Source organism: Grampus griseus (genome assembly GCF_964374135.1).
Source record: "Grampus griseus genome assembly, chromosome: 8".
In the NCBI taxonomy this organism is placed as follows: Eukaryota; Metazoa; Chordata; class Mammalia; order Artiodactyla; family Delphinidae; genus Grampus; species Grampus griseus.
This window is the reverse complement of record NC_139002.1, coordinates 68,723,314-68,739,629: the sequence shown is the minus strand read 5'-3', so window position 1 is coordinate 68,739,629 and position 16,316 is coordinate 68,723,314. Positions and strand designations below refer to the sequence as shown.

At 34.0% G+C, this 16,316-nt stretch overlaps 1 protein-coding gene across 4 annotated transcripts in view; it reads right to left on the bottom strand.

Moving 5' to 3' along the window:
- Window positions 1–459: 459 nt before the first annotated feature.
- The window catches only part of FAR1 (fatty acyl-CoA reductase 1), a 73,160-nt gene continuing 57,303 nt past the window's right edge, over window positions 460–16,316 (bottom strand). For all 4 annotated transcript variants that reach the window (XM_082660764.1, XM_082660765.1, XM_082660766.1 and 1 more), the window contains 4 exons: window positions 15,405–15,576; window positions 8,191–8,320; window positions 5,680–5,807; window positions 460–3,364 (listed from right to left, as the gene is read on the bottom strand). In XM_082660764.1, the coding sequence (XP_082516890.1) occupies window positions 3,202–3,364; window positions 5,680–5,807; window positions 8,191–8,320; window positions 15,405–15,576 (593 nt within the window). In that variant the 3' untranslated portion in view covers window positions 460–3,201. The remainder of the gene's footprint in view (window positions 3,365–5,679; window positions 5,808–8,190; window positions 8,321–15,404; window positions 15,577–16,316) is intronic.

Here is a 16,316-nt window from a genome sequence, read left to right as displayed (position 1 = left end):
GGCTAGGAAGGACATTTATATTCACCTGTACCCCAGCCTGATATCAGCTCTCTCCTTTTTTAGTTACCCTCTATTACTGATGAATGATTCCTTATACTTACTCAATAGACAAATTACAACAAATGTATTTATAAATTAATATAATATCATTCAATGTGGAGGAGAGGAGCTGGAGCCTAATGACACCCTGGCACTGTTTTTAGAAAAACCACCTCATTCCAGCTAATAAATAAAAATGATACTTTAACAAAAAGTATTCATCCTGCCTATATGCTTCCCCTAAAATGCTGTGTAAGAGATTTAGAATTCAATAAAATTAGGATATAAAAAGTAATGAGTACACCTTTAAAAAGGTAAGAAGTATAAATGAGAACTGTTTCCCGTAATCCTAACCACATTACCCCATGAGTAATTTTCAGGACAATTATTGTAAAAATACAATAAATACTATAATGGAAATATAGGGATTCATTTATTACTTTTTGGTTTACAAACAAAGGCACCCAATAATGCTTCTATTTATTTCTTATAAAAGACTATCGATTTACATTTAAAACAAAAAGCAAAAAACCCTGAAACAGTTCCTACAGACAAGCACAAAAAAGGGAGAGAAGATTTTTCCTCCCTGCTTCCAAGCTTTATTACACAGATTCAGAAAATATTTATTTTATACCATCCTTAAGTCAAAGAATGTATTGCCATGCTTCTCTGTGTTGAGTTTTTGAACATATTAATGTTGCCAAGTCAAGTTTAAATACAGTTATAATGACTTCACGACTGACAAATGCATATGTTAGAATTATAAGAATCAAGGGTGAATAGCGGGAAAAAACCCAATGTTTAAAAATCAGCTTTATCAAATGAGTTAAATGAAATATTAGATTTATTTAACAGGCTATCCTGTTAAAATTTGAGTTTGTGTGTAAAACACAATCAGAAAGAACTAAAAACCATATCTAGCAAATGACATAAATACAAATGATTTCCAAAATCTTTGTTTGAGTTAAGCTTAAAGTCAAGTTGGTGAGGATTAACAACCTATATACTTTTTATACTAATTTTAGAACTTTAAGTTCCAGAATGACATATTAATTTATTCATTAGCTTTCTTTTGACAGAAGAATTCTAAACACACAAAATTAATGCAGTGGCCTCAGCACCCTCCCAGTTATCATTTCTTTAAGTTAGATTACAAGAACAATTACTAGAACTGACAGAGTTCAGAGACATCACATTCCATGTGCTTCACACACCTTCCAAAGTTGTACCTGATTCTTTTGCAAGACACAAAGACAATTCATCTGATTCTAAGTATATTCAGCAGATGTGTAAAAATCATACAAATGTTAGCATGTTTTCAACACATTATGGAAATGTATTTGGAGAGATGGAGTACTCAATGTATAGAGCATCTATAGTTAACTTTGTGGGCCACTTCAAATCAAAGGCATCGTCATTTATTCCATTTTTAGACACTGCCATGGTCTCTCACACCTTACACAAGGTATGGTCCTAAACCAGAGACTTTAGTATCATTGCAAAGAATACATATGTATTTATATTTATATACATATTTCTTTTAAAATAATGTTTTAAAAGGTTTACTACAGAAAATCTGGCTTCAACATGGAAGCATTTTCCTTTTCAAGATTATACACCTGCATGGAAGAAGGTGGTTTCCTTTACATTTAGTTTTTTTCACAATAACAAAATAAATTTCTTATACATTGCATTTAAATTGATGAAGAAAATTAAGATGTAAAGTTCTATGTAACTTTTTGTATTGTGAACTGACTTCATTAAACATATTCAAGATACATTGTTAATGATTTAAATATAGTACAACTTGATCAGCTAAATTAGAACATGTTATGCTGATATGTTAAAGCAAATGTGTTATAACAGTAAGGAGAGTTACCTATTAAGATTTAAAGGGAATTATAATGTATCATTAAAATATACATTGATTTTCTTGCTATTACTTGTTTCTATAATGAATTCCTTTCTAAAAGCTAAAACCACATGCAGAAAAAAATAAATGATATCTTTAAACTCATTCAACAGTTTGCTACTTTATGTGGTATGTAAATAAAGTTCTTTAATTTTATACACATTATTTTATGTATTATTTTGTTTTTCTGGAAGAAATTCAGCTCTCAAGGTCAAAAATTAGTATGTGTTTACACACGAGAACATTTTCTTAATGCTATGACTACCTGCAAATACATTCTTCCATAGTAATGTACTTTTAGTTTTCATTGGAAAGACAGTATAAGCCTTTTAAAGTCCTATTAATAAAATTTATAAAGGGCAGAGAGCATAAGTATGGTGAATTCCTCCCTGCACCCACACCTGCTTGTCAAAGTCTCAACTAATCATCCAGCTTCAAAATATGAACAAAATGTCACAGAACGGATTTTCATTTGGTCATAATGTGGTCAAGAAAAATGTATTCCTGTTCTTTTTGATACTAACTGTCTTACTGAATTTTCATTTTCCTTCTAAAAACACATAGCATATGTTGACATGATTCTCAAACTCATTTAGATCCAGTAGGGCCTCTATAATAATATATAGCCTTCTGATTATGAAAGCAACTGACTGCTTATAGAAAAATGATATGCATCAGACCTCTAATCAGAGAAAGAAAAATGAGAACGTGTCTCTCATGTCTGAGACTACTCAATAACTTACAGGATGAGGTGAAAATAGTTTGGTTGTAATTTTAACAAAACTAAAACCCACTTGAACTGATGAAAAAAATCAAACACTGAAGAATCAAATATCTACCACTTAGCTAGTATTCCTGTCCAAATAAATGCTTTCCACTGCACTAAATATTATAATTAGAAAATCACTGTATGTTAAGGCATATTTTAATTAATATGTTCCAGAATTGCACAGTTATACTGGTCAGTGTTCCTATTTCCCCACTCCTATCCTCACCCAACCCCTTTTCCCCAGGGATCAAAATGTTAAGTCATGGTTTTGGTGGCTATTATAGATTTGAGTTGGCATACCACAGTGTATTCACTAGGTTTTTATGAGCATATGTTACATAAAACGTTCCATAATTTACTCCACACTCTGAGTTAAGATGGTTTAATGTCTTGACAAAAGGTGAAATGACTTAAGTACATTTTACATTTTGTGCATTTAGACCACCATATGCATAGATGTTCTAATGCTAAATTCTTGTCTTCAGTATCTCATAGTGCTGGATGCTCGGAAGTAAGACAGAAACTTGTAGCACAGACTAACCACAAAGTACCAGATGTTTCTTGCCATTTGTGATCTTGCGATAAAAATGCGCCAAATCAGGATCACGAGGATAGTATTGAAACCGTAACGTATGTTCCTCAACCTGAAAAGCAAATCAAGAAATGTACTGGATACTATTTTCTAGAATAGAATATTGTTGGACAGCAGATAATTCATGCTCAGTTTTAATCTAATCAAAATTCAAATCCATATTAAGCTGCAACTTATTTAAAAACTAACTAGAAGCAACTTCCCTGGTGGTACAGTGGTTAAGAATCCACCTGCCGATGCAGGGGACATGGGTTCGAGCCCTGGTCTGGGAAGATCCCACATGCCACAGAGCAACTAAGCCCATGTGCCACAACTACTGAGCCTGTGTGCCACAACTACTGAAGCCCGTGCACCTAGAGCCAGTACTCCGCAGCAAGAGAAGCCACCGCAATGAGAAGCCTGTGCACCGCAATTAAGAGTAGTCCCCGCTCTCCACAACTAGAGAAAGCCCGCTCGCAGTAACTAAGAACCAACGCAGCCAAAAGTAAATAAACAAATCTATTAAAAAAAAAAAAAACTAACTAGAAGTCCTTAAATTAGAAAGTTAGCAAACATCAAACAAACCTGACTGTGCACATTCTGGACAAGAGTCCATCAAACAATGCATTACCTCTATTAATAATGAATAATGCAAAGTTTTTTTATAACTACATTTGGGATGCAAATTTATTTATTTAACAAGTATTATTTAGCATCCTTCTGTATGCCCTATAACTGTGCTAGTCAGCAAGTACATTAGTAGGTACAATAGACATATCTCTTGCACTTCGGAGCTTCCTATCTAATCTAAAAAGGTAGATTCATCATATACATCGTCCTACAGACAAAATAAACATTTTTTGGACATCTTTAGCTGCTTACAAGTTGTCAGACAAGTGAATTTACTCCTTCAGTCACAGGATCAAAAGCCAACTGGACAAGTCCTCATTCATGAAAGAAACATGGCACTTGCTCTAAATAGGAAGACCCTCCTATTCTCAAAGAGCAACATGCACATTATCTTGCTCATGTTTCAAAACATTTTTGATGTTTTTTAATGGTGTTAGAAAGGAATATAAATCCTTTAGATATGCAATACTGTTACATAAATTCCATTAACTTCAACAGGCAGTGAAAGATATAGGACTACAGTTGATCCTTGAACAACGTGGGGGTTAGGGCATCGACCCTCCAACAATCCAAGTATAACTTCACAGTCAGCCCTTCTTACCCGTGTTTCTGCATCAGTGAATTCAACCAACTTCACATTGTGTAGTAATATAGTATGTATTTGTAGAAAAAAATCTACATGTATCAATAAATGGACCCATGCAGTTCAAACCTATGTTGTTCAAGGGTTAACCAAACAACACACAAACAATGGGTGTAGACAAAAGAGCTTTGAATTAGGAGTCAAAGATCAGTATTCTAGTTTGCCCTGCCACTTAATACAATACGACCTTGTCAAACACAATTTTCTTAAGTCTCCATTTCCTCATCTATACAACTAGCTGCCCTACAAATTCTCAAAGAGTTGAAAACACAAGAATAATAATGTGAAAGTTTTGAAAACTGTTATAAAACTTGTATTAAAAAATTACTATGGGGGCTTCCCTGGTGGCGCAGTGGTTGAGAAGTCCGCCTGCCGATGCAGGGGACACGGGTTCGTGCCCCGGTCTGGGAAGATCCCACATGCCGCGGAGCGGCTGGGCCCGTGAGCCATGGCCGCTGAGCCTGCGCATCCGGAGCCTGTGCTCCGCAATGGGAGAGGCCACAACAGTGAGAGGCCCACGTACCACACACACACACAAAAATTACTATGAATAAAAGAGATTACTATTAAAACTAACTGCATCTCTGAATAATGGATTAATAGTAATTTTTCCTTTTCTATTTTCTGAGGTTTTTTTTTAAACAATTAGTATGTATTACTTTTATAAGAGACTAAGAGAATAATTACAACTATTTTATAAACAAGGAAAAAAATTCTATAGTGAATAATGTATTATTATACCTCTTTTCCTCTTCTAAAGATGTATTTAAATAGGGTAAAAGAAACTTTACATTACCTCCAGTTTAAAATATACTTTTATTTTCTCCTAATATCTTTACTTCTTCCTTCACTAGCATTAAGGGAAGATTAAAGTGATATTTAAAACTAAATTCCACCTGACTTTATTACTAATGGACAGTATAAGCTGATGAAAATAGTAAGGTTCCACAATCATAGGCTAAATTAATACTACCATAGTTACAGCTCAAAGGCAACCACTTTTCTTAAATATTGATACAATATGTTATTAGCAGTATCTCAATTTATCAGCTTAGAAAAAATTGTAATATTTCATAAGGAAGACAAGATGAAATCAAACCCATATAAAAACGTACTTGTTCAGATGTTTTCTAGCTGCAGGGAGGCCAGACATTTCTTCATTCAATACATATTTCTTAGTTCCCATACAGTAGTTCTCTATATATTCTGCCCAATGTAACTGTCGTACATCAATATTAAAAGTCTACATAAACAAAAAAATTATTGGTTACTTTCTTGGATAATTTTTTTCACAACCAGTCAAAAATTCACACTTTTTCTAAAGGCTAATTCCACATGACATGATTACAAAACATTTACTGTATTAATTGTTTAAATGTTACTGCTATTCACAAAAAAGTTCTTATTTCATATCGTCCATTAAACAAAGAAACATTTGAGAAGATAATCTAAAAACTCATGTCAGCTTTTAAAGAGGAGTACATGAAGAAGAAAGAAGCCTGCACCATTAAAAATAAATAAATAAACCGACAAAATCCCATTGTCCAAATAGACCTAAGTATTCCTTTTATACATGTAACAATACACCTGTTTCCAGTTTCCTTCTGTCTACACTATCTCTTCTTTTTGAACATCCTGCATACCACACAGATTAATTTTCCTAGAGAAACAGTATTGACATCAAGAGACAGAATATGTTATGAAAGCTGGCTTAGGAATTTAGATAACTTTAAGTAGGCCATTTGATGAAAAGGGTAGATAAATCTGAAAAAGAAAGCCTTACAAAAATGCTATTTCATGACAAAATAAGAGGGCTATACACTGCTCAGTGCTCCTCCACACACAATCAGGTAATTTTTTTGGTGTAATAAATTATTCACAATTTAATTTACCATTATTTCTGAAAATAGCAAGTTCTAGACCAAAAATAAAAAAGCTACCATAAATAAATCACTAAAGTACCAGTGCACTGAAATGGAGACTTGACTTAAGATATGAGATATTATGAGAAGGTCACACATATGTGCAACTGTATTCCCATAGGAAGAGTGAAAAAGAATAGAACAGAAGCAGTATCTGAAAAGACAATGGCTGGAAATTTTCCAAAAATGGTGAGAGACCAAGCCAAAGATTCAAAACACACATATACCACATATACACACATATATCTACACATATTAGAGTAAAACTGCTGAAAGTCAAAGAAAAAATTTTTTTAAAAACCAGAGAAGGCACTGTGGATTACCTCCAAAGAAACATTAGTCTGACCAACTGACTTCTGAAAAGAAGCAGTAGAAGCCAAAAGACTATGAGAAGATGTCTTCCAAGTGCTCAAAGAAAGCTGCTAACATAGAATTCTATACCAGTATAAATATCTTTGAAAAATAAAAATAGTCCCAGAAGAATAAAAACGGATACAAACTGACATCAATAGAAGACACACACTAGAAGAAGTATACTAATGGGTACTCTTCAGGCAGAATGAAAATGATTCCAGATTGAAGTCTGGAATCATTAGAGGAGGATGGACGATGGAGGAAGAAATAAGAGCAGTAAAAGGACAATTATGCCAGTAAATCTATATGAATACTAATTGACTAGACTACAATAGGAATGATTGTGAGGCACATAACATAAATACAGAATTAAAAAACATAACAACATAGCAGATAGGTGTTACCCTTTGCATTATCCAAGAAAAGGTAGAAGTATCAATATTATATTAGACCTTGCTAAATTAAGAAAGGATACTGTAAAGCAGGCGCAAATTAGACTGGCTTTTCAACACTAAGAAAATAAGACAAATATAAAAAGAAAGTTGTCTTTAATGTGCTGAAATCATGTAACATAATCACAAACTGAGAATTCACTACCAACATACCTGCTACTCAAACATATTCTCATATTCTGGATATATTTCAAGCAGAAAAAAAAATAACCCTAAAGAGAAGATCTTATAGCAAAGACTCTAGTAAATATATAGTTAAATCTCAGTAAAACTGAACAAAATAATCATTTCTAATTATGAGGTTTAAGTAGAGAACTAAAGTAACATATAACCATATAAGTTAATGAGGATGGTAATCAGAGCTAAAACATTTTATGGTCCTAAATATTATTAAGGAAGAGGCTATAGAAATTGCTCAATTTAGACTTTGTTAAGTATGCATGTTCAAATATCTAAGGTAACCTTAAAAAGAAAATACAGAGTTTAGTCTCAAACTAACAGAGAGCAAAATGTGGAATGGCAAAAAGTAAAAGAGTATACAAAAGCAATTTCTGAGAGGTTTTCCTTAAAACTTAAAGAAAACAGAGTGTTTGGGGGGAAAATGCATAAAGAATTCAAAATTCTCTTTGAATCTGGCATTAAAGAGAAAAAGAGAATCAACATGTCAATCATGCTTTGAAAATACCTCTGCTACTCTCATACTTACATTATAAATTCTAGGATAAAGCAACTTTATCACCACCAATTATGACTGAAGCTTTAATGGGAGAATATAAATAGATCAAATTTCTTATTGTATAATGGTTGGGGGAAATACTCAATTATTTCTCGGGTTGCTAATTAGCATACTCTAATTAGTATGCTACTTGTTTTCTAATATAAAACAGAAATTACTTGCCTTTTTATCTTCCGGGTTTAGTTGATTCATTAACATATTGACATTGTCAGTATTCCAAACCCAAGAATTACTTGTGAAATATTCAAGAAACACCATAGCTTTGTGAAGACGAGTTATTGTCTTCATCATCCTGTATTATAAGAAAAATTGAGATTCATAATTTGCATAGATAGGGAAAAATCTCATCACCACCCAGGGAACCAGTTTCTATTTTGAGACATTAACAATAAAATTGTAACACGTAATTCAATAAGTGTACCAAACCACCAGGAAATAAGAATATTTCTGCATCTTAGAAGAACATTCTATAAATCCAAAATGAATTTAATACAGCAGCAGTAAGTTTAAGCAGCAGTAATTGAATTTAAGCAGCAGTAAATGCCTAAAGAGAGTTCTGCTGATATATGAAATTAATTTTCAAAGGAAATGCAATACTTCAAGCTCAAATTTTCTACATACAATACTAAGCAAATAAATGGATTCAATTAGTATTCCTTTCCTTTTTGTTCCTTAAGCCACATTTTAGTTCAGCATTTTACTAAGATTATCTGTGAATTCATAACATACTGTTCCATTATAATCTCAACTCTTCATGGAAGCAAAGTATACAGAAATATTCATTTGCCATTTAGTCAACTCTCTCTATATATTTTAAATAACTTTCTCTTGAACACTAACGGGTTCCGTGATTGTCTGGACGTGCCATGAAATCAATGACTCATGTTGACAGCTTTCTGAAAAAAATATTCAAGATATTCAAGATATTCACTCACCTTCCCAAGTCCCCAATATCCATCCTTATGGAAACAAGGGAGTTCGATACTTTTTTTGTTTCTTTTTAGAAGTGTGAAGGGCTTTAATCTTTAAATTTGTCATTTTATATATCATGGCTCACCATAAGTCATTGATATCGTAACACTAACCAGAAAAGCAACATCTATACAATAATAATTACCTATGATAAGTAGAGGAACGGAAGAAAGAACTTTTTGAAACAAGACACACACCAAAAATTCCTAACCTCTGGTAAACAGAAAAATTACGTGTGAAGTAATACTTTAAAAGAATTCTATTTATAGTCCCACAATAAGTAATAGCATTATATGCAGTTTAGAAGTCCCAAAATTATGGGCTTCAGAAACGGGGGAAATAGGAGAAAATTAGAACATTAGAAATGGGGGGGAAATCAAAACAGTAACATTAGCTAAGAAATTCTGATGACATATATATTTAGAAAGAAACCCTAAATCCAGAATACTGAAAGAAAATGAGGCAACATGGACTATGTAAAGAAAAACTGTACTTCATGCAAGGAAGCAATTCCAAAATAAAACCTCCATTAAACACAAAAAGAATTATTGAGCATCAAAGGCTAAATGTGGACAGGAATAGTTCAAATAGAAAGTACTTGAAGGGGAAAAAAAACAATTCATGCTGCTTTTAGAAAAGCGATTAGGCAATTTTTTTCTAAAAAACAACAAAAAGATTTAACAGATTTGTAATTAACACCCACTATCACAGCCAGTATAGTACACTTGAATCACACATATACACATATTTAGTTAATGTGATTTTCCAACATACATCTTACTAAAAAGTTTTTCTTCCTAACTCCTTTTTCACTGACAATTCTCACCTAGTCTTATTTTCAGATTCATTCAAGTGACAGAATTACCCTAAAACCAATCACTGATTCAGCCATAATGACAATAAAAAATTGGAGGGGGAGAAGGAAATCTGAAAGGTCATATATGTGTGAAGTTCACAGAATATTATCAAGCAATAAAACTCTGGATTGAATACTATGGGGGATAAAAAGAAACTTAAAGCTTTGCACCATCAATCTTTGGTTAAACATGCTGTAAGAGCAGATGCCTGGGACTACACTGCCATGTATGTTCTGAGTATTTATTCTTTATTACAGCAACCTGTAAAAAATAATCACAATCTTTTAGAGGCAGGCAAGATCTTAATGGTCATCTAGTCCAGGGTTCCTCAACCTCAGCACTATAGACATTTTAGGGCAGATAATTATTTGTGGTAGGGGGCTGTCCTGTGCACTGTAAGATGCTCGGCAGCATCCCTGGTCTCTACTCACTAGATGCTAGTAGCACCTATCCCCCAGTTGTGATAACTAAAAACATCTCCAAAAATTGTCCAATGTCCCTTGAGGGAGGCAAAATTGTCCTCCACTGAGAATCACAAAGATAAAAAAAAATCATATTCAGAGAAGTTAAGCTGGAGAAAGTTAAGCTAAATAATCAAAAAAAAAACAAGACAATGGAAACATTTTTTTTAAATACCATTTTAAGAGTGATGAAATATCTACTACATTTCAAGAGCTAGAGTAAATAATTTATACTGCTTCTACATGTGATAATATCATGCATCTTAGTCCCCAGTGACTATTAACCAGGAATCCATATGATGTGTATACTTTTTAAATTATGTCAAGATATAGAGTAAGTCAGATTTTTATCTAGCTGGTACTCAGAATAATGTAAATGAGTAAACTGGACATCACGAATGACATGACTGACATTAGTTTAATGCAGAACTAGGCATTATATTAAGGCCCCAATATAAGGTATAGAGGCCAGTACCTTGCTCAGTAAATATATGAACAAATTAATATAAACTACATATTTATATTTGTAAATATGTAATTTATATTACATATAAATTAATATAAATTTGCTATATTTATATTTAACATTTATAATATTGCCTAATAAAAAACCTTTATGTCTCTTGTTGCTTTTACAGTATAGGCTCCCAAAGCATTCCTGCTTTGATACTTAGGAAGGCTTGTACAGGACAAACCTCATGTAAGAAGATTCTTTATTTGATGTTTCCTATTTGTAGCAAATTTTAATTTCCAAAGGTGGCTGCAAATATTATCTCCCATCTTACATGTTCACCTATAATATCACCTTAATTATCGCCCTATTAAGAGGTGAAGGTAACTTATACAAAAAGAATGAGGAGGAAGTGACACTGTGTGACTTCCGTGGAGAGGTAAGAAAAAGTGATGTAGCTTTCTGCCTTGCTCACTGGAATACTCACCCTTGAAGCCTTCAGAGGTCATGTATGCTGTCCAACTCCCCCTGAGGCTGCCAGGCTGTGAGGAGGCCCAAATTAGTCCACGTGTAGAGACCACATTGAAAGGCTCTGAGACTATATGAAGAGAGAAAGATGCCTGGCCACCCAGCTGCTCTGTACCCTTTCTCTCCTTTACCATTCCTACAGTGTACCTGTTCCAGCCCCTATGACTGCAACCACTTGAAAGATCCTGAGAAAAAACCACCCCATCAAAGGCTTCTAGAATTTCTGACCCACAGAAATCATGAGCAATAAATGAACTGATTACTGTTTTAAGATGCTAAGTTTGATGTCAATTAGATCTCAATTTTTTAAAAAAAGAAAGATAATAAATTTGAAAGATTTGCTATGCAGCACAAATAATGGGAACTGAAAGATTTGTTATGCAGCACAAATAATGGGAACAGATATCAGTACTGGGAGTGAGGGACTGCTATAATAAGAATCTAAACATGCAGTACTGACTTTAGGATTAGGGGGCAGACAGAAACTGGAAGGCCCTGGAAACCACTGCTAAAACCTGGAAGGACCAAGAGTGTTAGTGGAAAAAATAAAAGGGCTCTAAGGAAACTGTTGGTGAGAGTTTCAAGGTAAGTGAGGAAAATAATGTTGGAAGTTAAAAGAACAAAATTGTCACCTGTGGTCACATGGAAAATGTATCTAATAAACTCGATGACCTAGCTAAGATTTCCTCAAAGATGATCTTAAAAAATGAACTATCTGTTTGGGTGCAACTTGGAAGGAATGTAAATTTCCAGCCAGGAATTCTTTAAGAAACAACTTCTGGGGATAGATCAAATCCAGAATGTAAATATAAGATTCTTTGTTAGGACCGCAGAAAGATTTAAGGTAGTATACTTCATAGAACCTTTCAGACAAACAAAAGTTTCACTCTAGATGTTAAAGACATGTCTTACATAAGCTCTATTGTTTAAGAGGCAGGATGTAAGAGTCTAAGGATCTAAGATTCAAGGGTGTTATCCCACAGTAACCTCATAAGGAACCCAAGATAGAGAAGGTTATGTCTCAAAAAGATATGTGGGCTTTGGTCTAATGGAGTGGATTGTTTTAAAATAGATACAAGGGAAACCCACACAGTTTTAAAAGGAATCCTATGAGTTTACACTTAAAAGGACAGAGACAGTACCAAATGAAAAGAGGCCTCTGGATCAAGGGCCAGCAAACCAGAGCTTAGGGGCCAAATCCACCTGTTTTTGTAAATAAAGTCTGATTGGAACACAGTCATGCTTATTCATTTACATATTGCCTAAGGCTGCAGAATTGAGTAGTTACAAGGTGGAAGCTACATTTAACAGCAGAGTTAAGGAGTTACAACAGAATCCATGGCTCACAAAGGCTAAAATATTTACTATATGGCCCTTTACAGAAAGTTTGCCAATCCCTGCCCTGAAGATTCCCAACTTTTTACAGGCAGGAAGTAGGGTACGAAGGCTGTTCAGTTGCAAACACAGGCCATTTTTTTTATGGGAAAAGAAGGATGACTCAGAGGGGAGAGCCAAAAGCCTCAGAAAACAACCAGGGAGTGGGAATGAGCCCTAACTAAGAAATCATCAAACGGGACCCTGCTGGAATGCAGAACTGTTATGGACCACTGATTGCTGCATGCCTCTCTTTTTCTCTCTTTCGAACAAGACTGTCTAAAGTATTTCCTATGCTTGTCTCACTATTATATGTTGGGTGGACGGGCAGCAGGTAACCTGTCACTTTAGTTCACAGGTTTTCAGATTAACACTTGAGGAACTATACCTGAAAAAACACTCCTAAAGAGCTTCATCCACAATTTACCAGATTTCGCTGACCACACTGGCTTCAAGCTGATGTCAGAGAGGTTTTGGGGGGAAAAGGCAAGAGTATTTTCCATGTAGGAGGAATATGAATTGTTTGCACCAGAGGCCTGACTATAGCAGACTGCACTTTCCAAAAATGGCTGCAACAATACCTTTCATCTCACCCGTTCATTTACAAGATGATCTTGACTATTCTCTATATCCCTTCTTCTTCAGTCTTGGAGGATCTGTGACTCGCCTGTGACTAAAAGAATGAGGTGGAAGTAGTGCTGCATGATTTCCTTAGGTAGGTCAGAAAATGCACATAACTTCCACCTTGCCTGCTGAAGCACTTTTCCTTGAAGCCTTCAGTTGCCATGTAAGTAGTCCAATTCCCCTAAGGCTACCACTGGTCCTTGCAAAGAGACTCTATGAAGAGATCCTGACACAACATGAAGAGACAGTGATACCAGCTGTTCCACTGCACACCCCCCTTTCAGCTCCATCTGACCACAATCACATGAAAGACCTCTAAGACAAAGTTGCCCAGTGGATTCCTTCCTGAATTCCAGATCCTGAAAGAAATAAAATGACTACTGCTGTTTTAAGCCACTAAGTTTGGGATGATTTGTTATGTAGCAACATCTACTATAAATTATTTAATGAACTTAGGCTCTTCATTTTTTAAGTTTACTAAGCCCCATTTTCTGTGTAAAGCACTGTGATATATTTAACTTATTTTACTTTTTTGACCTAGTTTTGATTGTTCTGCTCTAATTTGCAACAACTTTATTAATATCAAGACAGCATCACTGCCATCACTCATAAATTTACATCTGCTTTTTAGCCACGAAAGAATGTTGCCAATGACAAATACTGTACTTTGCAGATCATTCTAGGAAAACTTGAAGATGGTTTTAATGTATTTTGGATCTTCTTTCCACTGAGTATTTCTTTACCTATTCTAAAGTTGTTCAATTCAACACCTCTCTTGTATTTCAATATTTAACATACAGGGTTAGAAACATAATGGACAACTGAATCCACAGAAAATTCCCTACATGTAACTCAGATCTTGATACACTGTAACTGGAAGATACCTCACTTTTATTTTTTTGAGCAGTTGATGAAAGTTCTGGAATCAGCATCTTCTTTATACATAAATACTCAAATCCTGAACTCTCTAATCAAAGGCTCTACTATAATGCCAATATAGTTAAAAAAATAAATATTTTATAGTATATTTCACTATAATTGTGGTAAAGACAGTAGGATTACTTTATTTAAGTTTGTGGGGTTTCAATAAAAAAGAAAAGAAAGAAAGGCCATAACAACTATAATAGAAAGTTTTCCATTTGTTAACTTTTGTTTTAAATTCTCAACCTTAAAAATTAGTCAAAAACGGTAATTACCATATTATAAGCTGAATAGGAAGCTGAGATAGCTCAAGCAGTTAATTTTCTAGAAGCATCCTAGGTTTTTTCATATAAAACTGCACAATCCACTTAAAGCAAAACATTCAACCCTTAATCCCCTATAAAACTCACCTCCAAGTTTTTAACGGGGAGAGAAGGGCTCAATTTCAGCTTATAATAACAATGACAACCTTGACGCTGGACATTTCCTATATTATGGGATTTTGGAGGATCAATGGCCCAATCAGATGAGATCCACAGTTAGTCTCCCCAAATATGCTTAATTTCTAAGAAATGTCCTAGCATCCTGACTGTGATTGTGATTAATCAGGTTAGTAATTCTAAAGGTAAAGCTCATGCTAGCGACTTTTTGTCTCTCCAGCAAGCTTCCACCACCTTACCAATACATAGTGTATTTACTGCTATTCTTCTTACCACGGTTTCTGACCTGTCAACCTGAGTGCAAGATCGAGCAATAATGCAGGTACTGTATGTCTGACACCCTTCCAATAATGAAGCAATAAGTTGTTGGAATACAACTTAATATTGGGGCGCCTGAATACTTGGTTTAAAGGATTCATCTTGAAGGAATGATTTAGATAATATCCTGTAGGAAAAATAAGCGTCAAAGCATTTTGAATGTTATTTGTTATTCAGAAAAAATACCTGAAGTTAGACCTAGAATTCAGCACATAACAATAATTTATCATCCAAACTTTAAAACAGAGTGAATTATAATACTACCTTCGCTTTTCTGACAAATTCTTAAATTCAAGAGTCTTCTCATTCACAAAAGGCCATTAAGCCTTATCATAAGCATAAACAAATACAGAGTTAATATGCATTTTAGCGTAAGCATGGGTTGCTTAACAGTCAGAGGAACAGATAAGACAGAGCTAGTCACCATTACCTTGGGCTTCTTCCAGTCATCCTGAGGTAGATATCATACAGGAATGCTGGGGCCTTATGGCTTACAGCAATCCAGTAATGATATAAAAGGTGATTGGAGGTTAGATTTACATTGGGCCGTCTGAAGGCCTGTTCGAGAGGATTCCTCTTGAAAGTGGAAATTACATGGTATTCTGAGGAAGAAAAGTTGTGTAACAGCTTTGATAATAACCATGTAATGAAGTTTTGAAAAAAAAAACAAAAACACGTTTTTACAAAGCAAAATATTTTACCAAAGATGTAAGAGTTTGCTCATTTAAAAAACAAACTTTTCTATTTTCTATAGTAGCTAAGAGAATACGGGTATTAGACTGCGGAACTCAAATGATTTTAGAACTGCCACTATTTATGAATTTTAATTAGATGAATGAATTTTTGCTAAAATTCACTCTTAAAAATCCTTTTAATGTTTTACCTACATCAGTTTACAATGTCAGTTTCTATATTTCACCTCTCATGATAGCTTCTTTCTTTCTGTTCCTCTTTCCAGATTCTTATTACTGTACTTACTTAAAAAAGAAAAGGGAAACCATCATCCTTTGCTTGTGAATAATTAAGTTGCTCAAATTAACATATATCAACAAGCTTAAAACAACCCCAAATTAACTTCTGTTGTAATTTATTTAGGTTATGCAATATCAAAATAATCAAATCTATTATCATGTATGTTAATACTTCAATGGAAATGTATACTGGAATATTCACTAAAATAAAGCTCAACTTGATTTTTGCTAAACTTCATAACACAATGAAAGACTACAAAAAACCTAACTCATTAAAGTGTTTTAAAATTCTTAAAAGAATACAAAGTATCATAAAATTAAAAGCACCCTAGATTTTCTTTTTCTTATATGCTCTAACAGTCAATCTTTCA